Raw genomic sequence first — 25,074 nt, 5'->3', positions numbered from 1 at the left:
TGTTTTTGCACCGTTACACTAATGCTGCACTTACACTTGATGCCTTTTGCAAAGTTTAAAGTGGCTATTCAGAGTTAACGTGACTTCAGATAGAAGACAGTGTCAGGGGAACGAGTTGTATTAGATAAACTTACAAGACTCATAGACATGCATGCGTTTGAGTCTGTGTTGCATATTTTATTTACAATCAGGTCAAGTTTATGTGTTTGTTTGTTTGTTTGTTTGTTCGTTGGTAGAATTAAGAAAAAGAATACCCTGATTACCATGTCATTTTGTGGAGGGGTGGGGCATCAGCCAAGGAAGAGCGTATTAAATTTCCACAAATTTAATTCACTTTCTTTAACATTACGTTTTTCAACGTTTTCGTTTTTATTATAGTTTATTGTGAATCATGATGCAAATAATTAGGCATGTTTAGGGGATTGATATTTGTAAGTGTGTGCGATTTGTTGCAGATTCAAAACAAAATCTAGGTGAGTGAATTTGAATGTGGTTTCTTGAGTGGCCTGTCGGCCTTGGTGATGGTGCGCTCTACTGAGCGTTATTCTGGGAGTAATTGTGGCTCTGCAGTTTGAGGAACCAGCTGCAATGAAGTTAACGTCATTAAGTTAAAGTTAATTTATTGCTGTAGCCCATTAATACAAGTTTGTAGCCAGTGGCTTTATAGAGAGGAGAGGGGTAGCCTTTTTCACTAATGAACAAGTAGTCAAAGTAAAAAAGACACAGCTAGCTGAAGAAACTTAACAAGGTATCTAACAATCTGAGAATCAGGAGCTACATGTTAAAGTGACTCCTTCTCTTGTGTGGTTGGCAGGTCACCCTCCTGTCCTGCCTGGTGGACACCGAACTCTCCTTCCTGGACTACATCAGAGGCGGGTAAGTTCACAACAACAGGCATCATGTGATTCTCTAAAGCTTCAGCACCGGCATCACTCTTATCATTGAATCCAGTTGCAGTTAAAATGCAGTGTAGACTCAGTTTAGAGAATTACTGCACAGTGTTTATCTCTCAGCTCCAATATTAAGAGCGACTGCTGCCGATAGCCCGCTGCCTAATTGCTCGCTGCTGCATGCTTTGAAACATGCTGTGGTATAATCTAGAGTGATTCAGGATTCCTGGAATGATTGATTTATTTTCTCTTGTAGGACTCAGATTAATTTCACAGTGGCAATTGATTTCACAGCATCAAATGGTAAGTGTGTTTAAGCTTTGCTCTTATCAGTGTAATCCATTAAGTGTGTCCAACAACTCAAACTTCGGATCTTGATGTGATGTGAGCTCTTGACTCATTACTTATAAGTCCATTTTCATTGACTTATTCTAATGACACTGCTTTTTTATTAGAAAGACAAAAAGGGCAAAGCAGCAAAAGGTTGGACAATTATTTGAACATCATCTATAGATTTAAACTTCATGGCTAAGTTTGATCTTATTTATTGACCACAGTTTGTACACTATGTGCCTCAGTGTTTATAATTGCAATTCAGACAGTAGTTTGCAGCTGCTTCACGGTTGGTAGTAGCGTTAATGCTCAATATTAAACCAATTTGTTCTCATTAATAATTAAGACCCAAAACATGGAAAAAATAGGGCTCAGATTTAAAAATAACGTACTTATCCTCCAAGCATATATACACAATACTTCTGTTTTTTGTTTTAGTGATGGGTAAAATTCTCCAGTTTCTCATTTTTTATTTAAACTACTAACACAAGTTGTGTCATTTCATAACATTGCACAAAGAGGTCACTACAGTTTATATAATTAAGGATAAGGCCAGAAAAAGACCAAAACCAACATCCTTCCATATCCTTTACCATTATGGAGGTTGGGATCCAATTGCCCCATTGCTGTAGTTTATTTACAATTCCACATAGACCGTCCTGCTACCATAAACACCAATTAGCACACCAAAAGTGTGTAAATCTGCTGCTGAAAATAGACCCCAACATAAGCTTTTTACTGTTCCCCTGTTTCAGTGAAGCCTGCTTAAAACTTTTATGAAATTAATAAGCCCTAGAAAATATATATTTATGACCAATTTAAAATCTCTACATCGTCTAATAAACAGAATAGACTCTGGGCTGAGTGCCTCAGTGGGAGTATATGGGAAGTGGGAACATATTTAATGATGAACTAAAACATTTTACATTTTGATTTTGACATCATGTTTGATGGCAATAACAAAAAAACCTACAACACCAGACTTTTCTTTGAATGTCATTATCCATTGTGTTCCCAGTTTTTTAGGTGTATTTTCATGCATTTATTTGATCTGTTCTCCATCTGTTTTGGTGAGAAAAATAAAGGAAAGACTATTGAAGCTGAAATTTTAATTTTCATAAAAAATGTTTTATGCCTTTGTTGTATTTGAAATCATCAAAAGCAGTTTCTCACCTTATGGACAGGAAAACCTTTTTCTGCAAAAATAAAAATAAAAATCGATAGCTCTGCATTATTTCTGTGTAATCACACTGATTTCATTTCATTCATGAGCAGTAGAGAGAATATCCTGAAAGGTCAGCAGATCACTGGAGCAGCACCATCCCATTAGTGTGGTAGTTTAATTGCAACAGCGGCTACATAATGTAAAACTGTGGCTCCTCACTCCAACCACTGAGGATTAAGGCAACCACTGAGGTTATTTCTGCCTCCAGTGCAGCTGTGCCACAGGGAAATAATTGTGTTACTCAAACTCTGGTCGGCTTTTTAACCTCTTTCCACCCCCTGCTCTCCTTTTTATTTTAATATGACTCACAGCCCCAGAGGGGAGCTGGCAAAATTACAGATTGATGCTGAGGTGTGTTGTATTGTGTTTAATCATTTGGGTCCCAGGCAACCCGTCCCAGCCCACCTCACTCCATTACATGAGCCCGTACCAGCTGAACAACTACGCCATGGCGCTGCGGGCGGTCGGAGAGATCATCCAGGACTACGACAGTGACAAGATGTTTCCTGCACTGGGCTTTGGTGCCAAGCTTCCACCAGACGGACGGGTCTCACATGAGTTTGCCCTGGTGAGGAAACAGCTTTATTTCATCATTTGCTTCATCCAAACATCCAGCCTTCCAATCTGTCATCCATTTATTCGTCCATCTTTTTATTTAAGGTACATATGAACACTGTTAAAAAACACTTTCATTCATTTGAGTATCCATCTCCCTTTTACAAAACATACAAAAATTATAATTTATTTTTCATTTATGTAATTTACACATAATTACCATCACCAAATAAAGCCAAACATTGGAGAACTCTACCTCCTCATTAGTTTTCACATTAAGAGCCTCTTGGTCAGTTTAGCAGAAGTTGCTGGTTCGATTTACAACATGAAAATATTTTTCCTTCATGGCACAAAACAAGAAGGCAGCATTGTGTTTCTCGTGCAAACAAAGATGACAACTTTCTCAAAGGGATGAATAATGGAGGTAATACAAAATTAATTAATTAAAACAAAATTGCCAGTGGCAATTCTGGGTTGAAGTCTTTTTGCAGTCATCAGAAAAATGAAAGCTGCGTTTTGTAAGATGCTGGCTTATGCAGAGCCTATGGTGATGAGTTACTCTGTGTAATAGTAATAATGATAATAATAACATCTAGTGTGGCAGCACTGGGGTACAGTTGTTAACACTGTCGCCTCACAGCAAGAAGGTTCATGCTTTGAATCCAAGCTTGACCGAGGTCTTTACTCCCACAGTCCCATGACATGCAGATTTCGGTTATCTGAGACTTTAAACTATCCATAGGTTTGAGTGTGAGCGTGAATGGTTCTGTGTCTCTGTATGTTGGCCCTGTAATATATTGGCTAACTGTCCAGAGTTGGCTCCTGTTCCCCCCACAACCCTCAAAAACATTTAAAAAATATGAATAATAATAAAATCTGTCCTTTGAGGCTTGAACTTGAACATGTTCAAATAGTTAAGCTTTGTGATGTTACCATGCTAATAAACACTAAACACAAAGTAAAATGAGGCTTTTACAGGTATTTGATCCTAAACCAAAGAACTGGAAAAATGATTGAATTGAATGATTCATTTAGTTGATGTGGAGTTATTTGATAATGGATACAGGGAAAAGTCAACAGTGTTGTTTTTTTGTTTGTGTTGGTTTTATCCTCTGGGAAACATGAACATTTTGGAAATGTAGGTTTGTATTGTGGGGGCATCAAAGATAATGTTTTATTTGATATATATTCATCACAAATGACAGATTCCGTGCACATCGTTGTTCTCTGTATCGCTCGGTTGGATGGACTTCAATACAAACAAGAAGAGACATCTCATGTTGTTCATCTATAAAGCTCTGCTGTTAAAACTTCCAAACTACCCAACCTCTCTTCTCTCATTTAAAACCAGTACATACAGCACACGATCAAGTAACCACTTAGCCTCAGACATCCCTCATGTACGCACCAATCTTGGCAGAACTGGTTTCAGTTACTATGCACCTTTTAAATTGAATGAGTTACAAACTTCCTTCTTGTGTTCCCCTTGGGGATTTTATATTTTTAATATGTGATGTTTTTTATGAATCTTGGATGTTTTTTATTGTGTAATGAAGCAGGACGGCTCATGTTAAAAGTTGTTCGTAACATTAAGATAAGAAAATGGCAGAAGACAATACATTTTTTTATATCTTTCATGCCCATCAGAGTGAGAGCCCAGATAACACAAAGTTTTACTCTAACAATGTAAAAACTCAGTAAGTAAAACTGAAAAACACACAGCCTGCAACAAACCTTGTTTGTCTCATACACACAGGACCAATTACAGGCAACAGTCTATTGGTGGGTGGTGGATGCTGTTGTCCAAAAACAGGAATACAATCCGCCAACCAGCCTGCACACACTGCTGATGAAAGCCAAATGAGCTGTTTAGTTTATGGCTGTAAACAAGTCATTTTAGCCGTCGCAACACTTCACATCTATTTATTCATTTTTGCTCTAAGCTGCCAGTGAAAGCTCTTCTGGAGTGACAATTTGTGGTTTCTTCTTGAATATGTGAGTGTTGTTTTGCAGCTCAGACATATGAAAATCATCCACTTGTCCCCATTAAGCATTAATAATCTGTGGTATCCGAGTCTGCATTTTCAGCATTCAACTTGTACCTCTTTAAACTACTAGTGTTCAACCAGCTGAATACCCCTTACTTCAACACTTTAATCTACTGTAGCCTAAAAAGACAACAATTCTTAATTTCAGTTGATCGTACGCTCATGAAAACTCAACTGTGAATATTATTTGTAACTTCTGCCAATACATCCCTCAAAAGTCTACCCACTGGTCCTTTTTCATTCTCTCATCCTCCTTCAATTCATCTTTCCCACTTTGCCGATGTTTATGGTAAATGGTTTGTATTTATATAGAGCTTTTCTAGTCTTGATGACCACTCAAAGCGCTTTACACTACAGTTTTACATTCACACACACATTCATACAGTGCATCTACGTGCAGCACTTGGGGTTCAGTATCTTGCCCAAGGACACTTCGGCATCCGTCAAGCACTGTGGGTCTCTGGACGTCCTGACCTTTCCTCAGCCACCCATTATCCTCTCCTTGCTCTGCTGTTGTTTTCAGATGTTGCTCCAGAGGCGTTTAAAGCCATTACAGCTGCTCAATGTTGGGTAACAGCCTCCCCGAGGCACCAAAGCCCAGAACAAGGCACATACTGTATGCATTAATGTAACCATTAAGGATTTAACTTAGTCAGCTCCTAAAGAGGACGAATACAGCTGTGTAGTCACAGCGGGATGAGGCCACCCCTGAATCTGTATCATCTGTAATTATGCAAGCTCTATTTACAAAGCAAAGGAGTCTCATGTGCGTTGTTCGTACTCGAGGCCAGCCAAGCACAGTCAGTCAAGATGGTTTCTTACTGAGATAATTACAAAGCCCAAACATATGGCACAATATAATGTACTGTTTCCTTTTTCTTTTATTAAACCTAGTCAAGCAGAGATCAATTTTAATACTTTTCAAAGGTTTTGGGATCTGCAGAGAAACAAAAACACCACAACAACTTTGGTTCTTAAAATGAGAATTTACTTCAGAAGCCAGGAGTTGGTGAACTTCTCCTAAACCTCATTCTAAGACAAATTATCATCACACCTTTTTCCAATTGTAGCCTCTCGTTCAGACAGATTGCATATCACCCGTTGGATTGTACCAGAATGCCTCTCCTGCTCGCCATTCCTCATGCTGAGTTAAAATGTGAAATGGCTCGCCTCGGGATATTCTTTACTGAAATCCTGAAACAGGAGAATTAAACTGTCGACATTTCCCTAAAATATGTTTTATATATTTAATATAAGATTGGATTGTGTATCCTTTCGGGCTTGCCGTCTTCCAGTGCCTCTTACACTAGGTAATATTTTTTGATAACATTCAAGTGTTATTGATGTTTTGGCCCTGGGGAGGACATTTTTGATGTCTCAGAGAGTGTATGTAATCCTGTTATCCTGCAATTTGCAGCCAAAACATGCCGATAAAATTAAATTCCATCCCATCCTTTTTCCCATAAAGGGATATAAAATCTACTAATACTTTATCATTTTCTCCTTCGGGGTGATGCTGCTATATTATTCGTTTTTGCCGCACTGTCTCTAAATAACAAAACTATGTTTAATTAAATTTTAACTTTATATAGTTGTGTGTGGGTCTCAGGTGTACCATAGAGATGTAATGTAAGCAAGTTATTCTAATTTCCCTTGAAGATACAGTATTTTACACATTTTTCTCAATATTGTTTGGCTGAAATCATTATAAACACATGAAAGAAAAAGACACAGACGAGCAGCATCATCTTTGTACATGAAGTTTGTGTTTTTAGAGTTTCTGAAATATCTTTTAAATGTCAACAACTTCACACAAAGAAATTAGAACATTTGTCAAGCTTCTTGTCAACAAAAATACTAGAAATGTGTTGCAGCAGCTGTTGAAATTAGATGCAAATACTATGTCTAGCCTCTACTGACACAGGGATTATCACACAACAACATGCAGGAGATTTAAAATGATCCTAAAATAACCTTTTTTTAAGCTTACACATCCAGCATCCACAACATTAGATATTTATATACTTAAATACAGTTGCAAAATGATGGCCGTCATGAATTTAGATCACGTTAAAACTGAAATATGCGTATGAAATATATTAATGAAAATAATTCTAATGTTTGCTTATCAGTAGCTTTGTCTTCTTGTTTCTGTGCAGAATGGTAATCCACAAAACCCCTACTGCAATGGTATTGAGGGGGTAATGGAGGCCTATTACCAGAGTCTCAAATCTGTGCGACTCTACGGACCCACCCACTTCTCCCCTGTTATTAACCATGTGGCCAGGTAGGTCCACTATAATCACAGCCAGTGATCAGGAACATGTAGGCAGACACACAATAACACACACACAACACACACACACACACACACACACACACACACACACACACACACACACACACACACACACACACACACACACACACACACACACAAACAACTGTCGTCAAGTACGGCACTTCAAAATGTATAGTTGTGCAGCTGAAACTCCTGTAAGTCAGTCGATTTGCTGAAATTGTGGTTGTGTGTGTGTGTGTCTGTGTGTGTGTGTGTGTGTGTGTGTGTGTGTGTGTGTGTGTGTGTGTAAAATGATATGGGAAGCAAAGGGTGGAGATTTAGATAAATATGCTAATATGTTATGTCATCTGAGAGGAAGCAACATTTACTGCGGTGAGTTGGATCATGAACGATGTTTTAGAAGATGACCAGTCTGCATGATGACTAATGAACTTACATGAAGTAATGAAAAACTCTGTCTAAAAAATTTTTGAAAATTAAATAAAACATTTTGTGAATAACAGTGATTGTCAAACCTCCTACCATTTCACATCAGTCAATACATTCGCATAGACTATGTTTACATTGAAATCAATATTCTGACTATTGAACTTATTAGAAAAGACATTGCTTCAATTATTTGCTAATAGAATATTCCATTCCCGTTCCTGATTACATGTTATAGAGCATGGTGTAATTATGACTGGTATCATCATCACATTTAATACATCATACATCCGATGTTCCTGCAATCTTTTTATTGCATTTTCAATGTTTGCGGCCATCCAAACCCTTCTTAATATCCATTTCCCACAAAACGTCTATAGGACGTTTCAATGACATTTAGATACATGTCTACATAATGAGACTAAGGTCGGGAAACTCCATATGTATAAATTAGCTTATTGCTTATTCTAAATATGTGTCATGACTTTTTGGTTTATTGTCTTTTACCTGTGTTTCCTTGTGTTAGGTTTATGTTCAGTTGTTTCCCCCTAAGTGATCCGCTTCCAGTTTTATTTTTTAAATTATGTTTCTTGTGTGTCTGTAACTTTATTTCCTGCTTTTGACTGTTTCCTGCCGTTGTCATCGTCTGCACCTGTTCTTAATGGTTTTCCCCTTTGTTCTATTATCCCTCCCTCCATTGTGTATATAAGTCTCTGTGCTTCCCTTTGTCTTTGTCAGTTCGTCGTTCACTCGTCACCATCTTTAGCTCATCATAGTATTTCGCTTATCATGTTTTCAGTGTCATCTCGTTCCTAGTGTTTCTATGTTTTTTTCAATTTAGCCTTGTTGGTGTCTTTTCTGGTTTCCAGTGTTTTTTTCTGTTTCTGTTAATCTAGTTTTTAGGACTTTGTTTGTTTTCGTATCTTGTCTTTTGTAGTTTTATATTTCCCTTATTAAAAGGACACTTTTTGGTATTTTGCTTGCTTCTGCATTTTGGGTCCACCTGCACACCTCATTTCTGACAGTGTGACTTTATTTAGGTTAAGGTAATTAGACAATGCTGTTATACTTTTATTTTGACTGTTTTCATAATCAGGTTAATATCCGTGTAAACGTAGTCAATACATTCTTATAGACACAAGTGGAAAATCTTTCCTCCAGTTTTAAATAACTAAACCTGATTAACATGACATATGGCTGCTCAGTGTAGTTAATCTTTTATTGGAGCCACAAATTATAAATGCAAGAAGCTGCTCTCCTGCTGTTTTAAATATTCAAAGAGAATAATATACACTTCCAGACGAGACTCCATGGATTCTCTGAAGCACTTGCCCAATTTTAGCCACTGATAAAAACCTATGTAGTGTTATGTAGTGCAGTATTTTCTGACTTCCACCTGACATTCCCTATCGCCAGATCTCCTCACCTGATCATACAGAGTGAATGTAACAAGCACTTTTCCCACCTTTCATCATCGACTTTCAATCCGCTCTATCTCTCTGAGTGCTGTCCGCCCACTCAGCCTGAGAATAGGTGCATGGTACCACACTCACGCCTGTGGAGCATCTGACTAAAACCCAGGAATGCATCACAAAAAAAACATTTCAAAAAGTGACACCATATTATTTAACATTTACCCCAAATATTGACATCAGCTCAAACATTTTACCCTGGTTTATGTCACAGAAAGGAGCTGTATGTGTTAGTGTAAAGCTCAAAGATGTACCAAGGTTTCTCAGTAAGTCTATTTAAAGCATAAACCATACTGTATTTTATTAGATCATGATTATGTTTATCCTGTAATAGTTCTTTCGCAGTATTAGGATTTTCTCCATGACATTTATTGTACTTAAATTAAATTATACGTTATTTAAAATAATATTTTACTTTGTGCTTTAAATGCAAAAAACTTTTCAAAATAATATATGCATCCAAGAACTGGAAAATGTCATCGAACATTTTCCATAACATACATTATTTTGGACAAAGAATGGACACACACATTGTTATTGGACCATTTGTTCTCAATATGGTCCATCTTGGTCAGAATTGTATTAATCTCTGAGGGATAACAGCCTAATATTAATAATTACTTAGCGATTAGTGAGATTTGAGACAGAGGTACGTTCAAGTCAGCATTTTAATATTGTACTTTGGATTAGTTGATGGACATGAGCAAGACTGATGAGGAACAAAAGATTAAAGTAGTTGCAGCAGTGGAGAGACTCTGTAGTATACTGACTGGTCTCTAGTCTGTGCTGAGCTTCAAACACACCCTTCTGGTTGGACCTTTCCTATCTTTTAAACCTTGTATCCAGATTCTAACCCAGACTGACTGTTGACTGGTGACTTTATGACGAGTTACAACTGGAGCCACTCCATCTGTAGAAAGCTTCCCCAGAGCCACAAGGACATTATACAACAGATTTCACAGGCTCAGTAGTAACAAGCAATCTGGTCACTGGAGTTCTCCCTTAAATATATACTTATAGATGTTAGCCTAGAAGACAAAAGCTAATTAACTAACTAGTTATGTAGCCTTGTGTCAGTGTTTTATTTTTGCTCGTTAGTCCTCTGACATCTCTCTCTCTCTCTATGCCAGGTATGCATCAGCAGTGATGGACGGCTCACAGTACTTCATCCTGCTCATCATCTCTGACGGTGTGATCACGGACATGGCACAGACCAAGGAGTCTATAGTCAATGTACAGTACCAGAATCACATTTAAACTCTATCTGTGTATATTTTATTGTTTGAGCTTCAGGTTTAAAGAAGTAAACTTTGGGATCTATTTTGATGATTTAGGTTTTTGTTCTGAGGCACAGGGAGCAAGTGCATTTAGTTATTTTCCCCCTATCTTATCTTTCTTCAAGAGCGTTGTCTTTCAGCTTGAGAGCAGGACATTTTGAGATGTCTCACTCCAAACCCTGTGCTTGCATTGAAATAGCCTCTGCTTGTGCTCAGACTGCGCTTGCACTCAGATGTTTTGTTGCTTGGATGGATTTTCTGTGCTCCAGGTTCAGCTGTTCTCCTCGCCTTCACACTGCTTCTGTGCTTGTGTGATTTCTCCTCTGCTCTATGATTTTTTGTGCATCAAGTCTATCAAAATTATTTTAGAATACCAGGTGAAGTGTTGACAAGTGAAATTGTCCCACTCTTGTTGTGAGTTCATGAGCTTAATGTCTTCAGAGTCCCACACAGGTGGTTGGTTTAAAGCCGTGGAGGGTGGGAGCGCTGGAACCAATGGTTGTGCTGGATGCATGGTTCAGAACATGCATTAAACCAATAAGAGTGCCGTCTTCCATTCCCTTTAACAGCCAGATATGTTTGCACCAGCCTCAAGATAACAATGCACATACAATGCATCTGACCACAATTAATTTGAAGAGCAACGCACCTATGGGTTCTCAGGTTGGCAGTAAAATGACAACAGCAACCATCTGAAATAAGCAAAGACAGATTCCACAACATCTTAACCAGTAAGCATACAGTGGATTGCCCAATTAAATTAAATTTATCATGGGCAGCAGCAGTCCTTGCATTGTTTGCTTTTATTCATGCGGTTAATTTACTGTCAAACGTGTGAGGGCCCTTGGAGGTCCAGCAATGATTAAACTCAGAAATGGAAATCCCAATAAACAAACAAACAGGCAATATGAAAGAGAGAATATGAGAAGCAGTCCATCAGGTGTCTTTCTCTCATTTATTATCATCACTAATGAGAGGAGTGAGGGGAGAGAGACATCGACCTGGTCACTTCCCCACCCATCACCCCCCTAACACACACACACACACACACACACACACACACACACACACACACACACACACACACACACACAATGCGCCCACCAACCGTGCTGCACTCTAATAATTTTGCTTTGTAATTAGAGTGATCAGAGTTAATGTGTGTAATGATTTTGGGTGAGCTCATATATTTGGAGCCTTGGTTGCTTGCACTCACTGCTCTGCATCGCCTCACCACCAGTCGTCCCCCCCCCCCATGTGATGTAATGTTATTGTAAAGTAAGATTTGAGAGTAATTATTTACTGGCCCGCGGAGGAGCCATGCCCCTCATAGCTCAGGCAATTTGGGCGTTCATCTAATAACTACAGGAAGTTATGAAACACTGGAAAAACCATCCATCATTCATCACTCAAACTGTACTTTGTTGTCCTGCTCAGCTAAGATTTAATAAACAATATAGTGGGAGTGGGGCTGCAGCACAGGGCAGAGGAAGATGTAAATGGGAGTAATTTTTAAGCTGTCAAGCTTTTGAGAGATTTAGACAAAGTTGTAGATGCATGAAATTAGAAACTCCAGAACTGGTGGGACGAGAGGCTTTATGAAAGTGGCTGCAGAGTCCAGAAGGAACTGGATGAACTCATCTGTCTTAACAATGGGAGTACATTTTTTCCATTGAGCTTCGGTTGTACGGACTGTGAACTTACTGTTAGTAATTCGTCGGGGTATTTCACTGACGGCCTGCTGTGTTAAAGATTGCGAATAGTGAAAAGAATGAGCGCTGCTTCTTCCCTGCTTTTGATTCTCATATTCTGTCTCTTTCCACCCTTTGTAGGCCGCATCTCTGCCCATGTCAATTATAATAGTCGGGGTTGGGCCAGCAGAATTTGATGGTAAGCTGGGTGAAGAGCATATATACGTTTGCATGGCTTTGTGTTCATATGTGTGTGTGTGTGTGTGTGTGTGTGTGTGTGTGTGTGTGTGTGTGTGTGTGTGTGTGTGTGTGTGTGTGTGTGTGTTTATTTGCATGCTGTAATCCTTTGCATTCATTCCACTTCCTATCTCGCCTCCCACATGGTTCAGCTCTTCCTTGTGCAGATCCTCTTTTCTTCTCTCCTCCATGCTCCTTCCCCTTAATTTTCCCTCCAGAATCTCAGCTTAAGTCGATGGTAAAATTCTCATTTGTCAGACCAGAGGTGGTGTGTTTTCTTTTTTTCTGTTTGTAAAGCAACAGCAGCCACGGCCCTCACCTCTTCTGCTGTGTTGTTGCAAAGGCATTCATGTTTAACATTCACAGAGCAGTCCTCTGTAAAACCAAGCTCACTCACAATTAGCCTGCAAAGTCAACAAGATTCAACAATTATCATGGCTGTGAAGTCAGTGTGCATGGTCGCATTATGTCCCTATGGTGCACATCGCTGACTCTGCTTACACATATTCTTGCATGTCTTCCCTATGTTTCCCCTGTGTGCAACTTGGAACGATGGCTTCACACTCATCGACTCAAACTCTGTGTACTCACGTCGCATTTGGCTTTGTCAACACTCTGAGGCAATGTAGCCCCAGTGGCACGCTAATGGCTTCAGCAGATTATATCGCACAAACTGCGTGTCATGTTTGCTCGCCGTGGCTGCCACAGTGGCGGTTGTAGTCTCCTGACAGGGTGTGATGGATGTGCTTCCCTCCTCAGAAATGATCGAGCTGGACGGAGATGAGGAGAGGATCTCTTCCCAAGGACGATATGCAGAGAGGGACATTGTTCAGGTACAGACAGACACGGCTGAGGGGCTGAGGGGCTGTGAAGCTGAGAGCTCAGCACAGTGTTTCCAGAGAAATGTTGGATTTATGATGAATGAGAAAAGGTCATGGTGTATGACCTGCTGTGCTCTTGTTCTCAGTCTGCCATTTATCTCTCCTTCCCTCTGAATCACTTCCACAAACTACATCCCCCTTTTTTTTCATGTGTCCTTTTCATTCTGTTCTCCTCTCTCACCTTCTCTCAACTGCTATTTTACATATCTTCTTCTCTAGTCCTCTCCTTTCTTTGCTTCCTCTTCTCTTCTCTTCCCTCCTCTCCTTGTATCCTCCTTATTTTTGCTCCTCTGCTCTACTTTCCTCTCCTCCCCTTGTTTTCTTCTTCTATGGCCCTGTTCAGACATGGTATTAACATCCATCAGGAGAGATCCAATCAAAAGTGGATAACTTTAAGTACTTTTCTGCACACGGACATTAAAATGCATCCAGAATGTGTCTCATGTGACCAATGTGATCAGATCTCATTTCCCTGCTCTAAATGCAAATAATCACGACTGTCGTTTGTGTTCATGAAGCCCAAATGATGTTGTTTTTACTCAGTCTGACATTTCAAATGTGTCCGACATCACTGTGTGTCTGTGTGTGTCTGCACAAGCGAGTGTGAGAGAAGAAGCGAGAGAGAGGAGTCAGGAGCGGCTAAATGAATCTGGTGCAGCTCTGCTTTGTAGAAAGATTTGACCAATTTGAGTCATTATGTTGTGGTTTGTGTTGATAGTGTTGCCACAAACAAATCACAAGTGGTCTGACTGATGGATCTCAGGATGCATTCAGGATGCATTTGGGTGCGTTCACTCCATAGACTGTATATATAGACTGTACTTGGTGCTGATTGGATCACTCAGGACGGATTTTAATACCATGTTTAAAGTGAATCTATTTTTCTTGCTTCCCTCTTCTTCTTGTTTCACGTGTACATATAACTGAACTTGTTTGTGTTTCTTGAAAATGTTTCATTTCTCATCCAAAAGGGAGAAATAAAGAAGCCTGTTGATGTGGTGAAACGTTTACTAGAAACATAATGAGCCATGACCTGGATGACTGAGAACCTTCACAGATCTTTCCTCCTCTGGTCTCCTTTCCTCCCCTCAGTTTGTTCCTTTCAGAGACTACATTGACCGGCGAGGAAATCACATCCTCAGTATGGCTCGGCTGGCTAAAGAAGTGCTCGCTGAAATCCCCGACCAGTTCCTGTCCTACATGAGGACCAGAGGCATCAAACCCGGGCCCTTGCCACCTCCTTACACCACCTGTCCGCCACCAGCTATCCACCCCCTTCTCACCAGACGGGTAAGCCGAATTTAAAAGCTGAAGCCTCACTCCAACGCCAGCCAGCCAACTTCGTTGGTCTCTACTACTTCTTCTCTGCTTCTTCCTCTTCTTGCTCTTCACCGGAAGCTTTTTGAGCATGTGGCGAACCTCGCCTGCTCTCTCATGTTGCACTTTCGGGAACGTTTGGCCGCCAGTGGTGACGCAGATAACCATGAGTGGGACACTAGCTTCCACTTTTAGAAGGAGGCACTTTGCCCTTACTGGAAGAAGGTGCGGTTTCTGAAGGGTCGTGGTGGAGGTAGAGGGGGAGGGTGTCACCTAACTGCACCACAATGAACTGAACAGAACCGTAACTGACCACTTGCAGCCGTCAGACTGAAAGGGTCCAAACTGTCGGAGACTCCTTTTCGAAACACTTTTCATCTTTTTGCTGTTTCTATTTCCACTTCCTCTGTCACAAAATCATGTCGTTCTCTGATATGTAAATGTTTACAAAATCGAGGTCTAGAAAGGAGAGATTTTTCAGGAAGAACTTTTTACCGTTTAATGTGAAAACCTTTCAGATTCCTATTTTTCGGTTGCAGAAAACTGAAGGTTGTGAATTTGTACAATAATGTTTAGGCCCTGGTGCCACATTCTTCTTGACAGTGTGTATTTTTTTTCTTTTTGATAAATGGAGCATGTGCTAGTTTAAGATAAGCATGCACTGTTGTCCTGCACTCAGGGCTTTGTCCCTCCCACACAACCCCCCCACCACCACCGCTGCCATGTTCCATTAAGAACAAACCCATCACCCGCCTGAAATCTTCCCACGCTCCTACCTTCTGCCCCGTCCACCTGCCTTGACTCAAATGGAAGCTGTGCTCCCTGGGATTCTGGTCAAATCAAATGCAGCAGGGACTTGAACCAGCCTTACCAGATAACATAAACAGGTACGGTCTCGTCCCTGGGTTCTGGAAATGTGGATCTCTAAGCCCAGAAGTCAAAAACACACTCACATCTCACTACCGAACCTGACTGTGTCTCTTTATTTTCATGAAATGACATCGTATTTAGTACTGTAGCATTTATTTTGTTTGGTTTTACGTCTCTCTACCTCACTTTGTTTAGTATTGCCAAAAACATTTGATTTGATGACAAAGTGTTGGTGTGTCTGTGATTTTTTATAAGTCTGTAGAGTTCACACGTTCACACTGTATCCACAAAACATTTGCCAAACTGCAGGCAGAGAATTACAGCACTTCGGTTCAGATCAGGTGACTCACACCCCAGTGGTAGCATCGCACTGTTGATATGTGCACTGAACATCAGTGAACCTACAGAACACAATGCAAAGATTATTTTTGGATAAAGATCCAATTAATGACTGTGAGCAAGGTTTTAGCTCCATGTTTTCAAACAGCATTGTGACTAATAGTTGAAGCCAATAATAATCAGTAGTCCCTAATGTTTAATAGCATGTAGCTAACCATGTCCTTCATGGTAAACTCCACAGAAAACTTCTGTCAAATCTGATTATGACAGCAGCTGTCCTTCCCTTCGACAGTTACAACAAACTCCAGCGGCAATGTTCTCCTTTTCAAACACTGGCTTATCCCCTTTTTTGTAGCCATTCAAATTAATTTAATTAATTAATCAGATTCATTTTTAAAAAGGAAATATAACCAGTCTAACCTGTCAGATGTCTGTAGGAGCGTAATGAAGCAATGAATAATCCTGTAATATTAAAATAGACAATTAAGGGTCAGGTCTGTGTCTCCAGTTTAATTACAACAGTTCTTATGATATCCTAAGAAAAGTTTTTGCGCATAATCCTGCAAAAATGTCCATCAATACGAACAATCAGCACGCCAGCGCAAACCTGTGCAGCGACATTCTCAAGGCAAAGATACAAAATGGCAAAGATCCCTTTATTCTTTGTGGAAACATTTATATTTAAAATTATTTTCTGCATTAAACCAAGTTTTGATGATATTTGATGAGCATTTTATTTTCACAATTTTGGTTCAGTGAATTTGTACGATGTTTAGTTAGTTAGCTGTTATGAAGATGTTCAGCTGAGTGTAGGGAAGATGGCGTACACAGATAGAGTTACGTTGGAAGCCAGAATTGAAGCTTGCCTCACAGTGGTATTAAAGGATGTCCCCTTCCTGTCCCATTACTTCACTAGAAAAATAACCACAGAATTGGAGACGTGTGGTTTAAGTCCACACAGCTGCACATGAACAAATAGAAACATCATCATGCAGAGCTTCCATTTAAGTTTGTTGTTGAATATTTTATGTTAACATACTTGAGTTTCATGGGCTTTGAGTTCATGGCTCCTAGCAACCACCAGCTTCTGTGTGGACTAAAATCCATGTTGACTGATCCGTAAAGCACCATAACATATCCTGCTAACATGAATACGTCAGATGTGTAAAAGAAATCTCTTTTGTGTAAAAGTGATTATTAAGTTAATGGCAATACAATTTCATTGTAAAAGAAAGTATAATGAAAACCATCAGAGGAGCAATGCATACCCTGCATATGCACTGTATATACCCCATTCAGGCAATGCCAGCTTTTTACATAGTTATAATGCCATTTCATAATGACTGCAGAGTTTCTTATATCTACCCTGCAGTGTAACGTACTTCTACTCACTTGTTTCAATAAAATGTGTCACGAAAGGCTAAATGCACAGTTTCTGTTAGTTGCTAACATAGTTTTTGCCAGCAACTCTCAACGATACTTCCTTGTTGATTGGTTGCAAAAAGTTTTTGAAAGTTGTTGATCTTAAAACCTGTAACAATGGAATTGTTCTTAATCTCAACTGAACACAGCTGCTGTCCAAGGACCTACATAGTTTTTACAGATTCAGTATTTGGTGATTAAAGCCTCAGTTTTCTGTGGAGTTTTCATTAAAACATATATAAAATCACACTTTAATCTCAAGCAAGTAACTGCACTGTCACTTTTAGCCACGTTTCAGGGTGAAGCTCGAATGCAGCCCTGCTGTATTGCCCAGCAAAGTGTACATGACAACTTTAGTATGACTCAAAAGCACAAATCATTTCCTATCAAGCGACAGCCGTTGTATCCAGAGGCCCTTTTCACCTCATGAAAATATGTGAGGAACTGCGTTTATACATTTGACTGTGTATCTGTGTGCTACAAAAACTGTAGATCTTATCAGAACTTTTTTGGGCCCTATTCAGTCACGTTTTACAACATTTTTCTAAACTCACGCCTCTAAATCATCATATACTTGCTTCAGTTAAATGTCTACTTTAAACTGCTTGTCAAACATTTTCATAGGTATTTATACACTGTCCAAATTTTGGCCTTTTTTGTGTATTGCTCATATACTGTATGTGTGATGCTGCTTCTTAACTGCTGATATAAGTATTACATTTTATACGGAGGCCTGTAATCATATTTAAATCATGACTAACAGGCCTTATTCGTGTTTATACATACGTTATTCATATTTAAATCATGAACGACAGGCCTGTATTTTTGTATGTGACTGGTTAGATAATAATGTGGGCAAGATGTTTTAAAGTAGACCTGGTGATCAAACACACTCTGTAGCAACATTCGTCTGCCAAATTGGACATATTGTGAAGTGTAGCATCACTCAGTTGGCTGAGACTTAACCCAGAAAAGCTGATTTATTCAGTTTGACTGAATAGGGTCCCTCAGTGTGGGGTGAACTGGTCTGATAGATTTTGTACTCTTGTGTATTGTTGTATAATTGTGGGGACCCCGTACAGCAGCGGGGATGTCGGGTGGCACAATGTAGCACTGGTCTCAAGTCTGACTTCAGACTGGAGCAACACCAGACTGAAGCAGATCAGGCAGGAACAGTCTTTTTATATGGCTATGTAAATATATATATATATATATTCTGTATATACTCTAGTAGGTTTTCTGGAAAGTTGACTCGCAGCAAACAGCTGTAACTCTGTGACTCCTTAAACACAAGGCAGGGCCTTTCATTTATTTATCACGACAAGATGTCACCCACACTCTCATATATACTGTGCATCCAGTACATGTATTTGTATATGAAACATGCATGACACTTACATAACAAGGGGAGGGTTGAGTGAAGATTAAGGGTTTCTTGCTTGTCTACTGTGGTTTTAGTGATAAACTTACGTGGTGTTTATATAAATGTCAGTACCTTTGCATTCAGGGTTTCTCAGCCTTTTATTATACACTATAAACGTAGAAAAGGGGCCAAAACAAAACTCCCTGCCAAGGAGTCTGAATTTGCATGTTGAATCCTGGAGAATGTTTACATGTAAAATAGCACATAATACACATACTGATAGACAATCATAATACACATGAATCTATTTTGTTGGAACTGCAGTAGATCATGAGTGACAATAGTAGTAATAATCAAATGTTTTTAAAAAGTAAATTCTCCTGGATGAGGATCCACCAAAAGCACGACAAAGCTGAGATAATGGACCCAACTAACCCAAGACCGGCCCCCATTAGTTACGGAGGTTTCTCCCGCTTTCCTTTCTCACATACCTACAGTTTACAACAATGGTAGCAGATATATAATCTAAATTCATGGTAATTTTTAAATCAAAAGGTCCTTTATTAAAACGGATATTACTGTTATGATTTGTTTTAAAAAAGGCCCCTATGGTCAAAGCTTTAATGCTTACAGCTGACTTGATGATGGATTAAATAAATAAAAAACACGTCCACACTGATTATCTATGTTTTGTACAGTTGGGCTATTTAATACGGGTTCAATAAATGAAGATAACAAAAATTAACAGTTGTTATTTTTTAATATAACCCTGTTTGGCTGCTTAGCTCACGTACCAGATAGTTTTTGTTGTCATCACTTTTAAAAGTACGAGAGTAATATTAAAAACTAGAATGGCAGTCAGTAGACCAAATTCTTCTTCCACCGAAGCCCAACAGTCCCCTTAAACATCATTACTGTATTATTTCTTGAAATTCACAGAAATGTGGGGGAAAAAGCTTCATCTTCCAAGAATAATGAAAGCAAAAAATGAATTCCAGGATCCATCCCTTAATTGAATCCGCTCCAAAAGGCCCTTTATGGCCCCTACCCTGTGAACAGACAGACATTCAAACATCAATAAAAACATTAACTCCTTGGCTTGGGTAATCAGCTTGTTAAGTGTGATGACACACAAGATGTAATATCCATATCAGGGTCCAAATCCTCAGGTCACAAACAAACAACAAGGCATCAATTAGGGTAAAAAAAAATTGAAGAAATCCTAGCCTAGCAGGAACTCACCTGACATGACTCATTCACACAGCTTTTGCTTCTGTACTGCCCAAGTAAGCTAGCTAATGTTAGCATACCCCAGCAAAAGACAAACTTTGATTCCACCATCTGAGATCCACGAGTACAGCAAGAGACAGCACACTGCTACCACAGCTTGGACCCGAAAACAGATAGCACATATCACAACTTAAATCACAACCGATTAGTCCTAATGCTAAAGGCTAACAATTTAGTTGCCATCTGTGATAGCGATAGAGATCTCTAATCTAATGTTAAACAGTAGGACTGAGCTGCTAACACTTATAGAGACTATGACAGCACATTGTTAGGAACACTTCACAGTGGATGTGCTTCTGAATAAAAAAATGTTTCTCTAATTTTAGTAACCTCATAAATTAACATAGTTTGTTAAATACATAACTCTGTAAGCTGTAAGCCAGTCAGCTTGACTATGTTATGATTGCAGCTCCGATAAAGTAAGTAGTAAGTAACGTTTATTTAATATAGCACCTTTCACATAACAGAGTCACAAAGTGCCTCCTAAAAGAAAAAAGAGCTGTTAAAAATACACATAGAGCCAACACAAAACTAAACAGCAAGCACTAGACATTAGAAGGTGACCCAAATGCATACAAATCATTCCTCAACTCCTTTTTAAAGGCGTCAACAGAGCCTGCTGAACCTATGTCCATAGGAAGAGTGTTCCACACGGTTGGAGCTACCACCTCAAAGGCACGATCACCTTTTGTTCTCAGACGAGTGTGAGGGACCCACCTCTGTGACTAACTGGTGATGTAAGGATGGAGCAGGTCAGGGATGTATTCAGGTACCTGACCATGCAGAGCTCTATATGTGAAAAGCAGAACCTTAAACACACCATTTGCAGCTTTTTTTACACTTGTGTGTCTTGTTTTGCGAAAAAACAAGACACCACCCCTCAAAACCTTTACATGCACATTAATACTATTACTGTAGCCACATGCTCTAACCCTAATCCTAACACTTCAACATGTGGGGAAAGGTACTCACAAACTGCACAAAAGATAAATATATCAGCATGAAAATAATATATATCAGCATGAAACCCTGGCTTCATATCAAGACAACACTATGAGGGGCTGAGAAACTCTTACTGCAAAGCTACATAATACTCCATGACTACCGTATAATTCTATAATGTACAGTATGAAAGCATTTGGCCCTTGTGTTGGCATGCATGGATGTGCCCCTGGGAGGAGGAAATGAAAGCTGTTTGTATAGGGACCCAGCGGACATTCAAAAGCATTTCTTTTGTAGGAGACTGTGAGACGAAAACAAAACAACAACAACAAAAAAACTTGCGCTACCAGTGGACAAACCAGCTTTAATGAAGGAGGTTTGACACCTCGCTGCCTCCCACCACTCATCGTTGCATCTACAGTGTGTCACTCTGCCAACGCGCTACCGTGTCAGCATGCCAGGCCATATGAAGTCCATGTAATCCTCACACCTGTAACATGAAAGTGGTTTACTGTACCTTATAATATTAACAAAGTGGTTTAATTGAATGCTCGTGATGAATCTCCCGTTTTATCCTGCTGTTTTTTACAGCATGCATTGACTTTGCATGTCTTTTCTAACAGAGCTGCACCCGTGGGTTGAAAACAAATTGTAATATGACATCTTTGCGTGTTATTTCAGAGTATTTTAGAATAACTTTTTTGCCTTAAAATCTCACTGATCAGTCTTGGAATTGTGCAATGCCTTCAGATTTTTCTTTTGAAGACTGATTCTTATTCTCAGATATTGTTTTTGTATGTTAATGCACAGCCAGTCTTCTATCAGACTCATCTCAGCATTGTTATCTCAGACCCATCGGTTGAAGTGATGTGAGTAAGAGGGAGGATGATCCAAACAGAGACAAACTGGGCTGCCTCGCTCTCAGCAAAGCGACAGAATCATTGAGCTGGAAATAATGTTGTCCGGCCTCATACAGCCATGTTTAAAGTCACCACCGATCTTATCTTATCTTATCACAAACTGACAAACAAATTCATCAACTGTTCTCTTTTCATCAGCCCTCATTTTGGATCTCAACAGGGTGGTTCATGGCTTTTGCATGATTTTTGTAATTACACTAAGGAAGCAAGAAATTATATTTGTTCATTTATACATGGCATTTACAATCATTTTCTGTGATATTACAAGACAGCACAGTTTTTACTGTTCTAATTGGAAATATGGACGCCACATGACGTTGATCTAAAATGATTATTTCTGTAAGAATTAAAGTCTTTCAATAAATATTCATAACAAACCAACAATGCTTGTTCTTGATTTTATGCTTCAGAGAGAAACTGATTTGGGGTTCCCTCGAGGCCCATAGGGAGGCGATGGGTACATAAGGATTGAATCTATTATGAGGAGTATTAAAGTCTTCAAAAAAAATATCCATAGTGTTAATTAATACATCAGTAACATGTTAATCTGTGTGGTTACAGCTTTCTGCTCACCATTTTGACAGGCACCACACCTGTTCAGGGCAAAGATGCCAATCTTCAAACCGCCATCACACTGGTATGGATGTGCTTCACACCATTACACCTTCAAGGTGTGCATCTCAAGATCTAAATTGTTGACAGGATGCCCTGTTCCATTTAAATGTGGCTGATTACAGCAGCCTCCTCTTGCCTGAGTCTTCACGATGATGTCAGTGTGTACTTTGCAGCCTATTATAAAGTCTGTCATACGGCACTCTGTTATTTGGAAAAGGAGGTTGGTAACAGTCTGAATTGTTCTTACTTCTTACTGCAAAACAATCTCATGTAGAAAACCAAGAATTTATGTATCATCTCTAAATACTTTTTGCTTACTAAAGACAAAAAGACAGAGGGGATAACTGTGTATTTCCAAAAAGCAGATGAGCAATATCCTGAAACAGATGTGGTTGTTAGAAAATGTTACTATAAGAGGGATAAATCCTTTGTGGGGACTATTGTCAACCCTTGTGAGTAGGATTGTTTGGGGTTCTTTTCATGGGGTTTGTTAACCATGAGAATATTATAAGTATCCACAGCCTTATATTTCAATCTATTTCTTCTGTACTCAAGAAATGACACATGACCAGGGGCCAGTTAATGATTTTTTTCCCTCCACAGTCACCAAAGTGCTGCTCATTGTGGGAACTGTTGGGTTTCTCTATAATTTTTAAGGTCTCATCATGTTATGACTTGGCTCTTAAAAAGATTTTTGTGAAGCACTTTGTAACCTTGTTTAGATAAGTGCTACACAAATAAAAGGTATTATTATATTATTATAGAAAATGCACACACTCATAGATATCAGTCATTTCTGGTTTCTTTCATCACGATCTCTCCATTATTTCCTGAGAACTCTCATAAGAATGTTGATGATCTCTCAATGTTAAAGAAAGAGAAAAGAAAATCCTAGAGCTGCTTCTTTAATAATAGAGTTCTTTGTTGGCCCATGTCCCACCCTTCCACCAAGTTTCAATCAAATCGGTTCAGATGTTTTTGCGTAATCCTGCTGACAGACAAACAGCAATAAAAACATATCCTCCTTGACAGAGGTAATAATGGAGATTAAAGAGAAGTTTTCATCAATAACATGTTGCATTTTTTTACCACTTGTCCATCATGTGCTGGAGTTAAAGTGTCTCAGGTATATTATAAACTTATTGTGGTGTGTATCTGTGTTTAAAGGACTAAAGGGTGAATACAGTGTGCATGCAGCCCAGATGTGCACCTGTGCTCAGGGGCAGGACAAAAAAACTGTAACAAAGGTAAAGGAGGGTTGTCACCACTCTGACCAGTCCAGACCCTGAAGCTTTTATTAGCACAGCATTTTGACCTGCAGTGTCACTGTCAGGCAAACATCATGTGATGTGACTTGCAGGTCCAAACATTGCACCAGTCAAAAATATGGGAGCCTGGAAAATTCCGTATGTGACATCTTTCTCCATTTACCCCAGTTTACCTCTGTTTTTATGACTTTGCTGTTTTAAGGGAACTTTGTGGTGATGGAGTTGGAAACATATGAGTTAATTAAACAAGGATCGCTCATTGTATTTGTATCGTAGTGGGAAAAAGGCTCCTGCGACAGTCAGCAGCTTCCTTTGAATCAAAGCTTAAAACCTACCATATTACCCTATTTTACCTAATTGTACTTTTTGTTATTATAACGGGTGGTCATGCTTAAAATTCAATCAAATCGTGAGTGTTTTTCCTATTTTATTTATTCTTGTATGACTGTTTACATTTTTTTTATGTTATTTTTATATTTATTTTACTTGTGTGTTTTTTATTTTTGAAAGCACTTTGTAACTATGTTTTGAGTAGTGCTATTTAAATAAGGATGTTATTATTATTACTTATTATTAGTTTCTCAGCGGCTTAATTAAGTAATTACTACCACCAACATATATAAGAATAACTAATGCAACCCAAATCTGTTGATGTTACAAATATCATAAAAATTTAGTCTTTATTTATCTTTTATTTACTTTTATTATATTTTTTATTTGAATTCATCAATTCTATTATTGTTGTTTTATACTTTTTGGAAGCACTTTGTATCTTGAGCTGTACAAGTAAAGCTTATTATTGTTATTTTTATTGTTATCAACTAACAATTTGCAAAGATATAATGCTAGTTTGTAACTATTTGCAGGTTTTATTCTATTAAAAGTAGTCTCATCAATATATTGGGATTATGTAAGAAACCTTTTAGATGAATTCGAAGACTATTATTTAAGTTTGATCTGAATATGACAGTTGCGATTTTAAAGGTTCATTCACAAAAACTACTTATTATACCATGCTACTCATTATACGTATTATGCTGTGCAACACATAAAATACACAATAATGCAAAAATGTGCACAAAAGTTGTTTTAAGGTGGCTTTCAGGTCAACACACCTTCATAAAACTGGGTTTTTCTCTTATGTTGGAATCCTAAATCTTTGTATTGTTATTCATCTCAATCTTCCTTGGAGCATTTAACCAGTTAGTGCTCTCAGGATGTTTTGAATAACAGGCAGGAACACGAAACAACCATGATAGGTGAATTACCTCCAGCTGCTTGTCGGTGCTTCAGTTCAAAGTTTTTGAGAAAACTTTAGATCCACAAAATCTCAAGTGTGATAGAAACTGATAGATATGAGCTTGTGAAATTCTATTAAAGGGTTTTCAAAG

The 25,074-nt window shown here is 38.8% G+C and overlaps 1 protein-coding gene across 1 annotated transcript in view; it reads left to right on the top strand.

Annotated features, from left to right (window-relative positions):
• The window catches only part of LOC118109002 (copine-8), a 71,151-nt gene extending 49,046 nt beyond the window's left edge, over positions 1-22,105 (top strand). Inside the window, exons 13-20 of the mRNA XM_035155781.2 lie at positions 815-876; positions 1,147-1,193; positions 2,835-3,016; positions 7,211-7,338; positions 10,382-10,484; positions 12,361-12,418; positions 13,216-13,289; positions 14,430-22,105. Coding sequence (XP_035011672.1) covers positions 815-876; positions 1,147-1,193; positions 2,835-3,016; positions 7,211-7,338; positions 10,382-10,484; positions 12,361-12,418; positions 13,216-13,289; positions 14,430-14,642 — 867 coding nt within the window. The 3' untranslated portion in view covers positions 14,643-22,105. The remainder of the gene's footprint in view (positions 1-814; positions 877-1,146; positions 1,194-2,834; positions 3,017-7,210; positions 7,339-10,381; positions 10,485-12,360; positions 12,419-13,215; positions 13,290-14,429) is intronic.
• The last annotated feature ends 2,969 nt before the right edge of the window (positions 22,106-25,074 follow it).

The sequence above is a fragment of the Hippoglossus stenolepis genome, chromosome 5 (genome assembly GCF_022539355.2).
Source record: "Hippoglossus stenolepis isolate QCI-W04-F060 chromosome 5, HSTE1.2, whole genome shotgun sequence".
Classification (NCBI taxonomy): domain Eukaryota; kingdom Metazoa; phylum Chordata; class Actinopteri; order Pleuronectiformes; family Pleuronectidae; genus Hippoglossus; species Hippoglossus stenolepis.
This window is presented reverse-complemented; position numbering and strand designations above follow the sequence as displayed.